Consider the following 17,500-nt stretch of genomic DNA (forward strand, 5'->3'; position numbering starts at 1 on the left):
CAACAATAACAGCTTCGATTTCACCACGGTCCTCACAAACCACACCACACATATTAAAATGGCTTCAGTGGGCCGGGAGAGCAGGAGAAAGGCAGGTGCTGTTCTTCCTGTAAGTGATCTGATTGCAGCTTTTCAGAAATGTGGGAACAGCAGGACTGATGGTGCAGATATCACAGATTCATATGCAAAGCAGGACTAAACCGGTCTGCAGTCACTGCGCTGTCCTCACCGTTTCAGAGCACGTGCATACTGTTTTTAAATAATCATTAAGATCATCTGAAAACGCACAAAGGGAGCACATCGAGTGCTGACACTGACACCGCTTTAGAACGTTTTTTCAGAAAAGTTGGATGAGCTGCAACAAAAGGCTGGAGAAGAGTGTAAACCTCGACGTCTGCCAACTAAAGAGAGGCCGGGTGTTTCCAGAGCGCACACAGCTGGATGGACACATCTGCATGGGCTCAGGATCATCACTGCGTCCACGCAAAGAAGACCCGGGAACGCCGCGGCTTGCCTGAGCCGGGCACAGATGGAAGGCTGTGCCCTGACCAATCAGATGCTGAGATTATGTTTGGACATGACGGCGGTTGTGTCGGTTCCACAAACGCACTGCAGTTTTAATCTGTTCATCTGAACACGACTCCGCCTCCTGACTTCTGCCTGAACGCACGTCTTCATCAGATCGACCTCATAAAGCCGAGATCTGACAGCGCAGGGAGGAGGGGCTGAGGTCGGAGGTCAACACCCACAAAGAAGCGAAGATGTTCCTGTGACGGTTTTTACTCGACATCTCAACAGGAGAGAAAAAACACGACTAATCCACGAGTCTGCAAACACACTGTTCATCAGCGCACGGCGTTCTACAGAATAACCGCCGCACCTCTGCATCCAGGTAAATCCAGGTGTGATGGAGGTTTACTCAGCGCTGAGTTTTAAATGTTTGTTCCTACAGAAAGGACATCAGGTTCAAATTATTACTCCTGCAGGAAAAACTCCTGATGCTGGACACGAGGGCACATTTATACAGACTCATGAAATCCGTTCTTCTTAGAATGATCTCTCCCAGAACAACAGCTGGAACTCACCGTTCCCCCGCTCTTGGATGAGTAACTTTTGTGACTTTGTGATTCCATAACTGCGTTTGTACGGCTGTTTCAGTCTCCTCATCGCGAGGCACCATCAGCGCTTCACCTGGAGGTACAGGTGCTTCCTCATGCAGAGATGGCGGCGCGTCAGTTTGCAGATAATGAGCTTTTTGCAGGAGCCCATCGGACACAGACATGGTGGAAGAGCTGAATAGGGTGGCTGTTCATAATCTGACGGTAATGGCTTGTCGTGGGGGTCAGGTTTGCTCGCACGCGTGAGTACATCAAGGTAGGCGGGTCTTCTCAGGGGCGGTCTGTGGCCACATCGGATTTCATTAGTTCACATTCTGCATGGATTATCTTACTGACAGTTTATCCAACTTCCTCTATGTGGCCTGAACAGAGTACATCCTGCGCTCACAGGCTTTATTGCAGTCACTGTTCCTTCAGTCCATGCAGACCCTGGGAAAAGGCTCGCGCCTTACTTGGGACAAATTCCAGCAGGACCTGAAGCTCTGCAGCATCGCTGAACCGAAGGGTTTCATAGGAGAAAGCATCAGTGGATGTTTTATTGCTGCAGCCCTTTCATTTTTTTATTTGGCAGGAGTGAGCAAACGTGCACTCATTCTGTATGATGTCAGTAGTTTTATAAAGATCTAGGAATATTTTAACTTTCCACTATTCCCAAGCCAGTGTCTGCAGGTAAAACTTCTTTATAATACTTATGAACTGTCCAGGAATGGAGCCTCTGGTGGGCCGGTGCTGGTGTCCCCAGGCCTCATGTTGCATCCCTGATTCAGAGAGCAACTAAAATATGACAAAGCGAAGTGTGACCTGCTCCCAAACACTGAGGTGATCGGACTCTTCGGAGGAAGAATAACGTCCATTTCTGAGCCCAGCTGCTCGGAATCTTTGATTTTCCACTGACAGCGACGAGTAAGACCCAAAGATTAAGTTTCCTTTTCTAGCTCGCAGTGTGATTAGGGGTGGGTTTTTATAATCGATTCATCGATTAAAATCGATTCTGGGCTGGATAACGTAAAATCGATTCATAAAATCCTGAATCGATTTTTTATATAAATTTATTTTGCCCGAAATGCCAGAATCTCAGAGTGAAATCTCACAAAATTTCAAGAACCACCAAACAGCTAAGAGAGTAAATGAGAGCAGGAACACGGATTCTGCACAAAGACTTAAACACACAGCGCAACCACGGATCAGAATCAGTGAGATGTCGCCTTTTCACGGTCGGGGCTGAAAAGCGACAGCTCCTGATTCTGATTCGGCGGGTCCGTGTGTTCACGCCCTTTATGCGCTGATTCTAAAGCTGTTAGTTTGATGGTCTCTCCAAACAATATTGACCGAACCAGCAGCAAAGAAGATCCAAACTATTGCTTCCACATAAACATCGTCATGTATTCACTCTGACTTTTACTGTTTTGCTTCGACCACGATGCACAGCTCTCTCTCTCTCTCTCTCCTCGCCTCTCTCTGTCAGTATACTTCAAGAACAGTTTCCCGTCTAAAAATCTGTTTTTCTTCATTATTCGCTTGCTTGTACGCACAAGACTACCGTTGTTTACGCGCTGTCGGTCGACTTTCTTTTTTTCGTTTTATATACTTCCGAAAGAAAACCTAATTTCTGCCGTTTCAATACTGAACAAATTTAAAACTTTTTGAAAATTATGCAAACATGCAAAATCGTTGTCTCTAATCAACCCGCTGTAACTTACAGATTTACAATCATGTGTTATTAATGGTTTTCTTCGTTTTTGATGTACTGCAGAATATTTTATATAAAATTCCCCAGAACAGGAAAATCACCTTCATGTTTTTCTCGTTGTTTATCTTCAGCTACTTTGACAACAAGGCCTCTGCGGTGATTGCTCACACCCTTTGATAAAGTCTTGCGTTGTGTTCAGCTTCCTTTATAGATACGAAAAAATAGTGGTTAGAATGTACTTATGCTGGAGATGATAATATTTGACTGTAAATGAGATGTCCCATATTCGAGGAAGGGCTTGCAATAGAATCGGGATAGAACGATCGTGGATCGAATCGATTCGGGACCTTGGTAACGGGATCTAGTACGATTCTAGGAAACTCATGACCGATACCCAGCGCCTAAGTGCTTATATCGCACTCGCCCTCCTGAAGGTAAACATTCAAACTGAAAGTGACTCAGTCTCGACACTCTAATACTGCGACACCTGAAGATGTCCACACCCGCCGGGTGACTTGCATCCGTGACTCGGCCGTGTAAGTCAGATACATCGGTCCGTCCCTTCAAGTGGATCCCACCTTGAGCACCAAGGTCCATTGTTGTAGGACGTCAGTCGAGACGTGGGGATGGTGCGCTGAGTCCGCATCCGTGGTGGAGTCGGTGCTGCGAGCAACAAACACAAAGACCATGCAGCGCTGTTTCGCTGACACATAAAAACACACTGCTGTCTCTTGTGCTGGGGTCCAAAAGTTCACCTCCGGTCTGACTGAATAAACAGCAGACTGTGCCTCTGGGTTTCAGCTCACAGCTTTAGTTTAAACACTCTCACATAGCTGAGCTTTTCTTTTTGAGCTCCAGACGCTCTTGTCGCTGCCGTTCCCTCCGTCAGTACCGCCTCCTCCTCACGCTGCCCTCGCAAAGTAAAGGTGTGCTTACCTGCGGAGCCGCACAGTGCGTAAAGCGCCAGGTATTGAAGGGCGCACACAGAGGCTCCATGGGTCCCCGCAGTCGCCCGCTTCAGTGTGCTGTGATCCCTCGCCGATTTTTCCTGGGTAGCTTTCACGGGCAAAACAAGAGGCGGGGAAGTACGCGGAAGCAAAACTGGCGATCGGCGCAGAAACGAGTCCGGCTTCAAGGAATCAGAGCGCGCCTGGAAAAAAGTGTGGGTTCACCCAGAGCACGCGCACACGGGTGTCACGTGCCTTTATTATACGTTGGTTTATTTATGTGACAGCGGATGTTCTGCTGCTTAGTCACCAGGCAGACGAACCAACAGCCACCGAGTTATTCCGAAACGTAACCGTAACACTTCTCCAGCGTTTTCACCGAACACTTACTTTTTACAGTGTTGCAGTCACGTGGCAGGTGGCAGCTTTAGGGGGCAGGGGGGTTCGGACTCGCGGTGTGCTTCAAGCTGAGGCGGGGCTCTAGGGTCAGGGTCTCAGTCTTGGGTTGAAGTCATTATGACAGTGGGCCCTCATAAAAGGGAAGGTAAGGCAGGAGTGTGTGTTGTGATGCTGTGAGGACCTGTTCACACATCGTGGTGACGGAAACACAACTGAAGCAACCAAAACATGCAGTCCTCTGAACGTCCAGTAGGCGCGAAGCAGCGAGCCCGTCCCCGTAGACTCCCATGTAAAGCCTTTCCCAGCAGATAAGCATGTTTGCAGCACATCTCTCTTCTTTGTGACACATGACTGGAAATATGGAAGAAAAACGAAGCAGGTCCAGGTAAAGGGAAACACAGCTAGCTGAAATGAAGCGGAATGACCCTTTAAGCTGGCATTTCAGCTCAGCAGATAAAGAGGAAATATCCGTCTCTGCATCGAGCTTCTCACCTTCATATAAATGAAAATATTCAGCTTTTTAAAAGAATTTATTCAATGTGTAATTTATACATCAATCAGCAAATGAGCTAAAACATAAATAACTGGAAATTACATTTCAAAACACAAACATGCAAAATATTTTCAGTGAAAAAACTGTCAGAAAAAAATATCCACAAATATGAACAAATGTAATAAATAGAGTAAAAAATGCCCAGAGTGTCAGAAAACATCATATTTATTAATGAAACGTGAAGACTGAATGAACCACACGTGTAAAAACAAACTGCTGAACAAAGCAGAGAAAAACACTTGAACATGTGGAGAGCTGATGGGACGGACATCTGGACTTCCACCTCCTACGATAACTGTCTCTGACGTCTGTCCACCGACAGACCAGAGACGCAGACGGGCGGGACAGGAAGCAGCGGCGTGCCGCTCTGTCTGATGATCGACTGAACCCAGTGACATGAAACGGGTTCCCTCAGAGTCTCTGAGGGAACCCGCAGGGTCCCATCTCAGGCCTCGTTTCATTTTTGTATATATGTTTTTGTATAAATAACATTGTGAGAACATGTTTCCGGTTAAAGGCGCCTTTATGCAGACGACACGGTGCTGAGATGTGTTTCAGCTGCAGGAGTCACTGGAGGTTTTTCAGTAAGCGCTCCGAGATCTCTCAGCGTTGGTGTTTTCCTTTAGGAGGAGATATTCGTGTATCCGGGTGAATGATGCTCTTTTGTTTAGAGTGCTTATTGAGCACTTGGTGGAAAATCTGAAGAAGGCTGAGACCTGTCTGTTTTTAAGTTTCATTGTCTCAGTGATATGTTCACGTCCATGATTCAGGGAAACGGGAGGTTCTCTGAGTGTAATCAGCTGACTTAAAACTGGACAACTTTCATTTTTGAGTCATCTGATGATTCATTTCTGAGGTTTATGGCTCATACAGGGTCAGAGAGGCACTGTCCTCGTCAGCAGAGCTTAATGTGACTCGATGTCCAAACAGCATAAATGGATCTTTAATCTTTGGGGTTTTCATCGCTGGATTTAAATGATGTTCTCCTCGGGATGAACTCAGGATTCAGCTCACAGGAAGTTCAGTCCACTGAATGATCACATGACCTCAGAGGAGTCTCTCCAGGATGGTTTCACTCAGTAGTTCCTCAGTTTGAACACCTTGCTGAGCCTGGACTTGGCGCTGGAGTAGATGAGGAAGGAGCCTTCGTCCGTGCTGAAGTCCTCCCAGTCTCTGCAGCCGAACGTGGGCAGGCTGTGGACAGGAACGAAGCCCTCGTAACCCTGCCACCTAAAATCACACACAGAGGTCACCTGAGCTCAGGAAACACGTCACACCTGAGCAGATGAGCACTTACGCACCTGTAGACAACGCTGTTCAAAGAGTACGAGCCGCCGTCGTGAGAGTTCGCCACCACCAGGAACTTTTCATCTCCGATGGTGAAAAACTCCCAGTCCAGCGCACTGAACACACGAAGGAGGAGAACAAGACGACACACTGTGAAGAGCAGCTGTTTCTGGGATTTTTACAATGAACCTCTTCTTTAAAATATATTTACGTTTTCAGGTCTTAAATTAACTGAAGAAAGTCCCGAAAAACAAAGAAAAAAAAGATAACATGTTTCTACAGCTAAGCTTAGAAATCCTCAAAAATGTCCAAAAAATGACTGTTATAGTTCAAAAACAATAAAAAAATAAAGTGGAAAAGAAAGGTCATCAATATCCTCACAAAATATTATGAAGTATAATAAATATAAATGAACACACATGTGCACATGAATTAATATAAATATAATAATATGTATTAAAAAATTATGTTCATAATATTTACGAATATTTATGGAATAATAAATAAATATAAAATAAAATAAAAAATCCAAAAATTCAAAACTAACAAAATCATCAAAAAGTGATAATAAAACAGAACGAATAATGCAAATATAAATAATTTAATAAAGATATAAAATACTATGAACAAAATGTTGAAAAGTTATTAAAATGTGTTTTTTAATAAAATGTAAAAGATCTCAAACGAATGAATAAAATTCCAAATGAAACCTTAAACAAACATCAGGCCTCTCGGTGCTGATGGCTTCCTTTTAATGATCAGCAACGTTTCCACAGTGACTTTGAAATAAATGTTATTCATCCTTTAATCTTCGTGCTGCTCCTTTAATCTGCAGGTAAAAGCAGGAAGTGTATCTGAAGACATGTTAAATGAGCCCAGGTGTGACGCTCACCTGTGTGTGAGGATGTCCTGGAAGCGGATGAAGGTCTGTGTGAGCGCGTTCAGTTCGTACACGGTGGAGTTGATGCTGTAGACACTCGTGCCACGATCAGGGATCTTCTGACTGTTGGCGACGGCGAGGAAAAACCTGCCGTCGATCTGAAACGGCTCCCAGTCTGTCGCTCCGACTGTCTGCGGAAAGAAGGGGACACTCAGAGAACCAGGGTACGAAGGGTAACCCTCTGATAATCCTACACTTGGTGGGAGGGGCTTTGACTGCAGGAGTCCCTTCAACGCAGCTTTTAGTGGAGAAAGAAGAACTTCTCCTTGGCATGGTGGATGCTGATTGGCTAAACTTGGAGAAAACAACCACAACACGCTCTGTTTTCAAAACTCAGGGAAGCCAGAGGAGATGGAAAACAACAAGCAAGAACCAGAGTGACTCCCATCACCCTCTGGAACACAAACTTGGAGTAATCAGGACCCTACACCACCGGGCAGAACATGTTCCCTCTAAGCCTGAAGGGAAAAAGAAGGAACACACACATGTAAAGGAAGCACTCAAAACCTGCGGCTATCCTAAATGGGCGTTCTTAAAGTCAGCAAAGAGGCACAGAAAAGAAGCTCAGACACCAGCGAGGGAGGATAAGAAGGACAGACGCAACAACATTGTCATCCCCTATGTAGCCGGCGTATCAGAGAAACTCAGGAGAGTTTTCTCCAAGCATGACATCCCGGTGTACTTCAGACCCAGCAACACACTCAGACAGAAACTGGTTCACCCGAAAGACAAAACGCCAAAACACAGACTTAACAATGTGGTGTTTGCTGTACAGTGCAGCGAGGAATGCCCAGACCTCTACATCAGAGAGACCAAACAGCCACTTCACAAGCGCATGGCACAACACAGAAGAGCCACCTCCACAGGACAAGACTCAGCAGTCCATCTGCATCTAAAGGTCAAAGGTCACTCTTTCGAGGATGCCAATGTTCACATTTTGGACAGAGAGGACAGATGGTTTGAAAGAGGAGTGAAAGAAGCATCTATGTCCACTGTGAGCGACCATCTTTGAACAGAGGCGGGGTTTACGACACCAACTCTCTGCCATCTATAATCCAGTTTTGAGATCCTTCCCAGACGCCTTAACGCCCACTCACATCCTGGACCATCTGACCTCAGGAAATCACATGATAAGGTGGGGCCAGGTTTCACAATGAACACACCCGAAACTCTGGCTGATTGGGACCCACACCCAGTTTCCCACCTTGGCTCAGGCGATTAGAGGATCATCAGGGGGTCCTTTTGTCCCTCTGTGGGGGGAAACTCCCACTAGGTTTATATCTGGGACTCTCCACCATTTGACCTTAGAACTGAAGAAGCTTCTCGGACGAGAGGTGAAACGTCTTCAAGCAACTTAAAGAAGTCCAGACGCTTTTCTTTGCAAGCTCCTTTGACTACGATGACCTGGATGACTGAGAACCTTCACAGACAACCAGAGTGATGCTAAAGCTGAGTGCAAGCAGACCCAGCTGCCTGATCGTCAGGAGGTAACCGGAGCATCATGGCCTCCGTGTCTACCTGGATCCCTGTGTGATCGGACTGGGCTGGTTTTCACTCCCTCTGCTTAAACGGTAAAGGAAACAGGGTCTGTGTCCTCGGCAGGAGAGGGATGTGTGACAGCCTCAGATTTATAACGTTAACTGGTGACAGTGTGAACACACAGCTCACGTCATTAGGATGAGAAATGAGTCCATCAGAGGAACAGCTGAGAGTCAGAGGCTGAGGCGGTTTGGACACGTGCAGAGGAGGAAGAGTGGATATACGGGACGAGGATGATGAAGCTGCTGGGCAGGAGGAGAAGAGGAAGATCTGCACTGCAAAGAAGCTTAGCGCACACAGCTGTTAGGGTTAGATGAAGATTCCAGCTCATGTGCAGTAAGTGTGACCAGGATCAGTCACAGGGAAAAGCATCAGTTGAAAGTAGGTGTTTTCATCCCTGCTGCCTCCACTCGGGTGGGTGAACAAGTGTGTCTGCATGAATGTCAGACGTATGTGGGAAAGAAGAACTCGTCTGACTGCGAGGATGAGCCTTCTATCATTTAAAACACCAATGAGCACTGTGTAATCTATTACTTTGAATAGAGTAACGACTCCATCACTGCTTGTGAGCGTTGGGCTCACTGTACACACTGATCCATCCATTTTCTTCCACTTATCCACGGCAGCAGCCCAAGCAGAGAAGCCCAGACCTCCCTCTCCCCAGCCACCTCCTCCAGCTTGTGCCAGGGAACACCACGACGTTCCCAGGCCAGCCAAGAGATATAATCTCTCCAGCGTGTCCTGGGTCTGCCCCGGGGCCTCACCCAGGAGGCATCCTTGTCAGATGCTCAAACCACCTCGACTGACTGCTTTCGATGTGAAGGAGCAGCGGCTTAACTCTGAGCCCCTCCCTCTCTAAGGGCGAGGCCAGCCACCCTTCAGAGGAAGCCCATCTCAGGCCGGGCCCGGGGAGCGTCTGGTGGACTTTGGGATTCACTGACACATCACAATGAACTAAGGAGGCAGCTTTTAAATGAAGTCATAATTCAGTGCTTTATACGTTACTGTGAGACTATGAAACGCTCTGCTTCGTGCTGCCTGTGTGCAGCGGCTCGTGCAGCCTGCAGGGGGAGCTGGCGAGGTCTGGCTGGGTCTGATTGGAGCTATTTGCGGCTCCATTAGTCGTGTTGATGTCTGAGCAGTTTAATGCGTGCTGTGCCGGCTGTCAGCAGCTGAATTACAGGTTCAGGTGGTTTCATGATGCTTTAACATGTTTTTGTGGTTTTCAGAAGCAATAAAAGTCTTCTTCAGCGCAGCTGGAAACCCCCTCGCACACACGCATTAATTACACTGCTCTGGTTTCCTGTTTCATCTTTGACATCAACAGACTGAAAAACATATTTTCATCAGCGTAAGATGATTTTTATGACCTGCTTTCATGTGCACATCTGTCACCACATTAATGTTTTAAACAAGCAGCTGCGTCTGTGCAGGCATCGCTGTTTGCCAGGCTGCAGGTACACAGCGCTCATCATCATCACCACCTTCACCCTGAAACCCCACACACTGACTTTAATAAGACCGTTATCTTTGGTTGTTGTCACTGCAGGAGCGAATGATGCGACGGGTTCTGGGGAGGAGGAGCTAAAACAACTCAGAGCGGGGTCGAGAGTAATGGCAGCAGGTAGGTGTGAGAGTAAGTCAGCTCCAGGTGAACCTGAGATCACGCTAACAACACTGAAGCTCCAAGACCCTGCAGATATTAGGGGCGGGGCCTGTTTGACTGACCGGTGGATGGCAACACAGGCGGCTGTAGCTGCTAGCTTCACCTGAACTGGACCTCTGCACCGTGTTGACATCATGTGACCAGTAACATGGCTGTACTAACAGACCGTCCAGGAAGGCGGAGCGGCAGTTTGGTGAGAGAAATTTGAGCATTTTGATTGGATGTTAGCTGATTACTCACACTCTTCCAAATATGGTAAATTTTTCCAAAAAACAGCTAAATGAGGCTAAAACGGAGGCTTCAGAGAGCGTGATGTCACAATGGATACATCCACCATAATCCAGAGTAAGCGAGGTGAGGACGATCCAAACAACCTGCAACGTGCTCCTGTGATCCAGGATCAACGACGACCAAAAAAAAACACTGAAGCTCAGAAATTAAGGGGCAAAAACACAGAAATATCAAGTGTGGCTGGAAAACAGCGTTTACCTGCAGAGGCACACCTGCACCAATCAGAGCCCGGCTGAGAGCGAGGTGTTTCCCTGAAGCTGTGAGTCAGCGTGGTATTTTTACCAGCCTGTGATTTGCGGTCGGGCAGCGTCACGCCGCTGCTGTTATCATGTGACTCACTGACAACATCCTCATTGTCATGTCTGCTCTGACATCTGCCAGGACTCACCTGGACAGGTAAGCAGCACCGCCCCAGCTAAAAACATCCTGAGGGGGGCGCTGTCCCGAGTTCATCCTCTGAAGAGGACGCACAAGATGAAACAATCCTGTGAGAATAAATGTGAGCGGACATGTTTCACTGTCCGCGAGTTCAGTGTCACAATAAAATAATCCTTTAAAGTTTGGCTCATATCGCTGAGTTTCAATATGTAGGATGATTAAACGATCCCAGATAATAAAAAAAGTTTAATTCATCAATGAAAAAGATCATTATGTGACAGAACTTAATAGATATGAGAAAAAATATCTTTCTTCTGAAATGTTTGTCATAAATCATTCATGTGCGAAGAAGCTACGTCTGTCACGTGTCCAGGTCTGCCAGACAGGAGACGCAGCATCTCAGGACTTCCTGCTCCATTAAAAATAGAAATAAAAATAATAAAAATAAAGTCTCATTTTTAAATGTTCTTGTCTGTAATTCAATCAAATAAAACAATCTACAGTTATACTGATAATCTCCATAATCAATCAAATCTATGTCTCTCATGTTCATCACTTTGACCTGCTGACAGGTCCTGCAGATTTATCAACTCAATCTTAGTAATCGGTGCATTTACTCGAATCCTGGGAGTTGAGAATAAAGAGATCGGTGGGGCTGTTCTCACAGCTGTTACAATAATGTTCAACATCCATGTTAGCAGGAAGTTAGCGAGATAGTAAAGATGACACACCACGGTGGTTAGCTGCAGAGCTGTGGTTAGGCTAATGCAAACAGATTAATTAATCTGCTGCTGGTTTGGATTACTCTGTGAAAACGCCCTGATCCTCAGCTGACACACCTGAGCTTAAAGACGTGCTGCACGTGACCAGAGCTGATGAACAGCAGGACGAGCGAACGCGTCGGTTTTATTAATGATGCAAACAGCCAAGGTCAACAAGCAGGCAGATTACTGAGTACAGATGACTTCATGTTCAGGAAACGTCTCTGGAGGAGGGTTTAACCAACCACGAGCCTCACAGCTGAGTCCAGCCTGCTTTGTGAACATGCTTTCACTGTCAGTCATCTACAGTCACCCACTGGTCGCTGCATCAGTGCTAGGAAACTAACTGTATATAAAAGAAGGATGTGACATCACCGCTGGTTAGTGAGGTCATGCTGCGAAGCCACAAACTGAACGTTATTGCTGTCACCGTGTTTAAAACCAGAGGTCCCTGGTGTGCAGTAGATCTGACTCTGAAACTGACCGATGCTGCATTCTCATTGGCTAATAACTCACCAATGACCAAACCCTATGTTGCTGTCCTCTGTGACTGTAACTGGACGATAGTTTCCAAAATGAGCTTCATGTTTCATTTACAGCTGAAACATGAGGGAAACATTCACTGAGCTCGAGTCAGCTGAGCAGGACACTCACAGACAACCAGAGGAGTCGCCCCCTGCTGGCCATTAAACGTTAGTGCACTTCCTCTTTGGTGTAACATTTCAGACCAGGAAGGTAAAAGGTTTACGAAAGCCGACGGTGGGGAGACCCTGAAAGACAGGCAAACACTGACCTGGATGCTCTGGAAGGTCTGGAAAGAACCATCCAGCCAGACGTAGATGGTGGAGCTGATGATGGTGGTTCGACCGTCAAAGGTGTTGGCCACCACCAAAAAGTGGTACGGCCCCACAGTAAAGAACTCCCAGTCGTAGGCTCCGGACGTCAGCAGAGTCTGGTTCACCTCAAATAGCTGCAGAGACAGGAGGGACGGGTTAGGACCGAAAACACGAGGACAGAGACGATCAGGAGCATCTCCTGAAGACCTTCTATGACTCTGTGGTGGCTTCTGCTATCTTTTATGGTGTGGTCTGCTGGGGCGGCAGCATCTCTGCTGGGGACAGGAAGAGACTGAACAGGGTGATCCGAAGGGCCAGCTCTGTTCTAGGATGCCCTCTGGACCCAGTGGAGGTGGTGAGTGACAGGAGAACGGCGGCTAAGCTGTCATCCCTGATGGACAACGTCTCCCACCCCATGCAGCAGACTGTGACAGCACTGAGCAGCTCCTTCAGTGGGAGACTGCGGCACCCACGGTGTGGGACGGAGAGATTTCGCAGGTCTTTCCTCCCCACTGCTGTCAGACTCCATAATAAAGACTTTAACTGATCAAGCACACACATCCATACATATGCAATAATACTAAGTGCAATAATCCTTTCTGTCATCGTTGTATTTTTACTCAGTTGTATATAGTATTTGTATTTGTATTCTATTTTTATCTTATTGTATATTTTTATTCTATTTTATTCTACTGTATATAGTATTTTATTTTATTCTATTCTGTACAGCTGTGTACTGTATTTATTCTTATTGTATTCTAATTTTTGCGTCATAACTTTTGCACTGTCCACTTCCTGCTGTGACAAAACAAATTTCCCACGTGTGGGACTAATAAAGGTTTATCTTATCTTATCTTATCTATAAAGGACAGGAGAAGATCTCATGTTGTGACTGAACAGCAGCACCTTTGTGTCGGGGTTCCACCTGTAGATCACACTGTGGATGTTGTGGTTGGAGTCTCTTTCTGAGGACACACAGGGACACATTGACATGATTTCGACACTTCAGTTCTCGTCCATGTGATCACAGAGTAAAGCCAGAGAAGTGCATCCAGCTTAGAAGAACGAGTCGTCTAACAACGAGAAACACAAAACCCATCACATGAAATCTCCACGGAGATTAGCCTCAACAAAAGGGAATCACCGTCAGCTGCATCTCACACCTTCATGTAATCTGATTACATCTCTACAAAACCCTGGAACTGAGTCTCTATTTGTTTTTTGTACCTGACCAACACCAGATTATCTTCAGGAGCAACCTTGGCTAATTTCTTTTCAGAGTGACTAAGATGATGGACTCTGATCTGCAGGACCGTCCAGCTACCAAATGCTCAGAAAAACACAGGTCTGCGAATCACTGTGGCTGTGATAGAACAGACTGATGGTTTGGACTGTGCTTGGTGCAAAGACACAACCTCATTCAGTTTCTGTTTCAGGTATTTTACCCACAGACTAACAGGTAGAGATGACGACGGACAAATAACATGTTTGACCAAACTGTTTGGTTTACGGTTGAGACGAGTTTCTAATCTTCACCCTCGGTATGGAGCTCTCAGAGCTCTGTCACTGTTTGTTTTCCACGTGTTAAAAGCTGAGTCGTGCACAGACATTGCCATATTAAAGTTTGTCGTTGATGCTATCTGAAGGGTGTGTGTCAGTACTCATGGAGGTACCTGCAGGCCTAAACCTGCCCACTTTAAAGTTCTCTGCATGCAGACCGGAGGTTTCCTGGATGCACGTTTGTGAGAGGGATTAGCATCCATGAAGTGAAAATAATCCACGTGTTTAGTGATCCTGGTTTGTCCAGTTACAGTTTGAGTTCTGTGAAAATGAAGGAAAGAAATTCCTAAATGGTTAAAACAGTCATGGCGGTGATGTTCAGACCTGTGACTCGAATAAAGTCTCATTCAAAATCATTTCATCTGAGTTGACTTTTTTCTACAACACAAATGTATTTGAGTAAGTTTGGATAGTTTGGTTGGAGACACGACTGCAGACGACCTGTTTTTAAATAAAGACATTAAAATATTCTTGTAAATGCAGAAGTTTGAGGTTTGAACCATTAATGAATCTTTAAAATATCCCGTCTGAGTTTTCACAGCCTGCTAGCAGCTAATTATTTACCCGGCACAAAAGTCCCTTCATAATCTGCCAGTTTTTGCTCGTTTCATGTATTTAGCAGATAAAGAGGACAGAAAATCAAAGTTGGCCCATTTATATCGAACGTGTTGGTGCTGAGGTGATTTCGGCCGGTGCGCTGTGACTTCACCATCATTCAGAATAAACACGAGCTCAAACAGAGAGACGGCGCACAGAGGTGTGTGATCTAACCACAGTACACCTGCACAGCCTCAGCCTCAGGAGTGTTTTATCTTTACAGGAAGTGCACACATGAATGTGTTTGAAGTGTTTACACTGACGAGGAGATACGAGCTCTTCAAAGCTCCTGTTTGGTCAGGTGGAAACCTCGTATCTCCATCATCAAAAAGCCTCGTTTTAACCTTTAAACCCATCAGAAACGACCGGCTGCTCTGGAGCTCCTCATCCCGCTGCAGAGACTCGTTAAACTCAGATACTTCCTTCACTGCGGAAAATACCCTGAACATGAAGGAAAATCAAATTGAACGAATAAATACTGCCGATCAGGAACGTTTGATCCTGAAAGTTCATCTTTGATCTGGAAATAAAAAGAAAAGTTTTATTAAAGGTTCTGTTTGCAGCATTTTTATGCATGAAATGCTTCGTTGGCCTCACAGACTGCAGGAGAGGGACATCTCGGGGCACAAAGAGCCGACGCCACTCTCCATTTATTATTTTTAAAATTTTGATTAACTCGTGGCCTGATGATGTTCTCCTGTGGAGACAACAATGAGCTCTTATCCTGGTTTTGTGTGATGCCCCAGCAGCTGCAGTGATCCATTCATTTAAAATGAAAAAGACTGCATTACAGTCCACTTCTTGTTTACCTCGTCTGTGATTGGCCACGACCAGGAAGCTGTGGTTGTGAATGCGAAAGGCCTCCCAGTCCTGGGCAGTGTGAGTCTCCAGAGTCTGATAATGGACGAAACGCCGCCGCCGCCGATGCCACTGATAGATGACAGACCGCTCAGACCCCGCCTCTCTGAAGTTTGCCGCCACCACGAGAAAAATCTGAAGGACAGAAACACGGAGATGGATTTGGTTTAACATCACAGCGCCGAGCGGCCCTGCTCAGCTTTCACTGAACGACGACTCACAGAAGTCTGTGTGCGCTGCAGTGACCTCTGACCTCTGCAGAGACTGTTCCTTTACACACTTCTCTGAGTTAACAGGACTGAATACCTGCACACAGCTGTGTGTGTGTGTCACACACTGTGCAAACAAGGCCAACACAATGTGCACACAAGGGTTCAAAGAGAATCAGCCTCAGATCTGTTTGTCCTCCTGTCCTCCGCCCTCTGAGCTCCATCCACTCCACGACTCTCAGCTGCACCACCGGATTTATTAATCATGTTTTAAATGTTCTGCCTGTTTCGCTTGATTAGATCTGATCCCTCTGGCCTGATGGCACTTTGTGTTTTCTGTCTGTGACAGAAACAAGCTGCTTCGTCCACCGACGTCCACGCCAAGGACCGCACACGAGTGTGATGTGAGACAGTATTGATTTTATCCAACAATAAATCGCATGATGGCACAAAGACATTTAGTTTCTATGGTAACAGCCAACAGAAGGACAGTTAGCGATTAGCTATAACTTCTCTCTGTTGTCAGCATGTTTACGTCGTCAGCTGACGCTCATCTATACAAAACACACGACACACAGAACATACAACGATCCGTGACTGTCGCAGTGACAGTGGGAGCTCGTGTCGTGCATCAGTCACAGCAGCACGGTGCTGGCTGCTCGTAGGCCGTGGGTGGAGCTAAGCCCACAGCTTTGTGCTGAGCTCCTTGTACTCCTCGTCCATGTTGGAGGCGCTCACCTTGTTGTCGATGGTGAAGTGTTTCCAGGATCGAGCCTCCTGAGTGCTGATGTTCTGGTAGAGCTGGAAGGAGGCGTTGGTCCACCTGTAGATACCTGAGCCGGACCGAGAGTCCCTGCCAGGGGAGACATGAGGGTTAGACTGAGAGGACAGAGACTTGTCCACAGCTGTTTCTGCTGCCGTGTTATTACTTGTTGGCTGCAGCCATGAACAGGCCCTCAGACGGGATGGAGAAGACCTCGACGTCCAGGGTCTCTGAGCGGGTGTACAGGTCCTGGTAGTCCTCCACGTAATCCAGACGCTGCTTACCTGCACAAACAGGTGATACAGCTTACATGGACAGACACGTCGCAGGCACATGGCATCATCGTCAAACCAGCCCCATCCCAGCGCTACGTTCACATGAACCCTCCTACACTCTGCTCCACCCGCAACAGCAACTCAGGAAAAGTTTACTCTTCTCTTTACAGCAGACAAGTTAATATTATACCAGATCCTCTAAAATCATAACAATGTGTTCCTTTCTGGTTTGGTTCCAGAGGAGCTTTTTTAAAAACCTGAACCGTTTAAAATCATCATTTCTAATTTCTTACATACAGATTTGGCATCATGTCTATTTAAAACAACGTTTGTGATGTAAAGATTTATGCAATAAAATGAGCACCTCCTAACACAGAGTAAAATCACCCTCCTAATATAATGTGTTTTAGTCACATGACCCTGACATGTCTGAGGTGTGAGAGGTACTTCCTGTGTACGTCCAGACTCACTCTGCAGCAGCGTCCTCCAGCTCAGCCCGTCACAGATGAACAGACCCTTCCCCTGAGCATTGAACCACAGCTGGCCCTGCTCCGGCCTCGAGCAGGGAGGACGATCTCCCACAGTCACTCTGGCTTCGGCCTCTGAAACAGGACAGAGCGAGGGTTACACCTGAGGAGCGTCATGGGAACCGAGGACATGTGAGCTCCTGATAATAAGCTCCTATGTTTAACACTTCATAACAGCACACGATCATTTTATTGGCTTAAACCAAAGCAAACTTAAAAAATCTCTGAAGTACCAAAGGATGGCAGATTCACAGTTTCCTACTTATTCCTGTTGTTCAGGACCTCACTGTCGTCTACCTGACTGAA

General features: G+C 46.4%; 1 protein-coding gene across 5 annotated transcripts in view; it reads right to left on the reverse strand.

The window, feature by feature from the left end:
* Positions 1 to 4,827: 4,827 nt before the first annotated feature.
* The window catches only part of LOC113008430 (thrombospondin-type laminin G domain and EAR repeat-containing protein), a 23,207-nt gene continuing 10,534 nt past the window's right edge, over positions 4,828 to 17,500 (reverse strand). For all 5 annotated transcript variants that reach the window (XM_026145834.1, XM_026145829.1, XM_026145833.1 and 2 more), the window contains 9 exons: positions 17,138 to 17,269; positions 16,559 to 16,676; positions 16,368 to 16,482; positions 15,372 to 15,555; positions 13,312 to 13,370; positions 12,363 to 12,539; positions 6,887 to 7,065; positions 6,009 to 6,110; positions 4,828 to 5,937 (listed from right to left, as the gene is read on the reverse strand). In XM_026145834.1, the coding sequence (XP_026001619.1) occupies positions 5,784 to 5,937; positions 6,009 to 6,110; positions 6,887 to 7,065; positions 12,363 to 12,539; positions 13,312 to 13,370; positions 15,372 to 15,555; positions 16,368 to 16,482; positions 16,559 to 16,676; positions 17,138 to 17,269 (1,220 nt within the window). In that variant the 3' untranslated portion in view covers positions 4,828 to 5,783. The remainder of the gene's footprint in view (positions 5,938 to 6,008; positions 6,111 to 6,886; positions 7,066 to 12,362; positions 12,540 to 13,311; positions 13,371 to 15,371; positions 15,556 to 16,367; positions 16,483 to 16,558; positions 16,677 to 17,137; positions 17,270 to 17,500) is intronic.

This window comes from Astatotilapia calliptera, chromosome 16 (genome assembly GCF_900246225.1).
Source record: "Astatotilapia calliptera chromosome 16, fAstCal1.2, whole genome shotgun sequence".
In the NCBI taxonomy this organism is placed as follows: Eukaryota; Metazoa; Chordata; class Actinopteri; order Cichliformes; family Cichlidae; genus Astatotilapia; species Astatotilapia calliptera.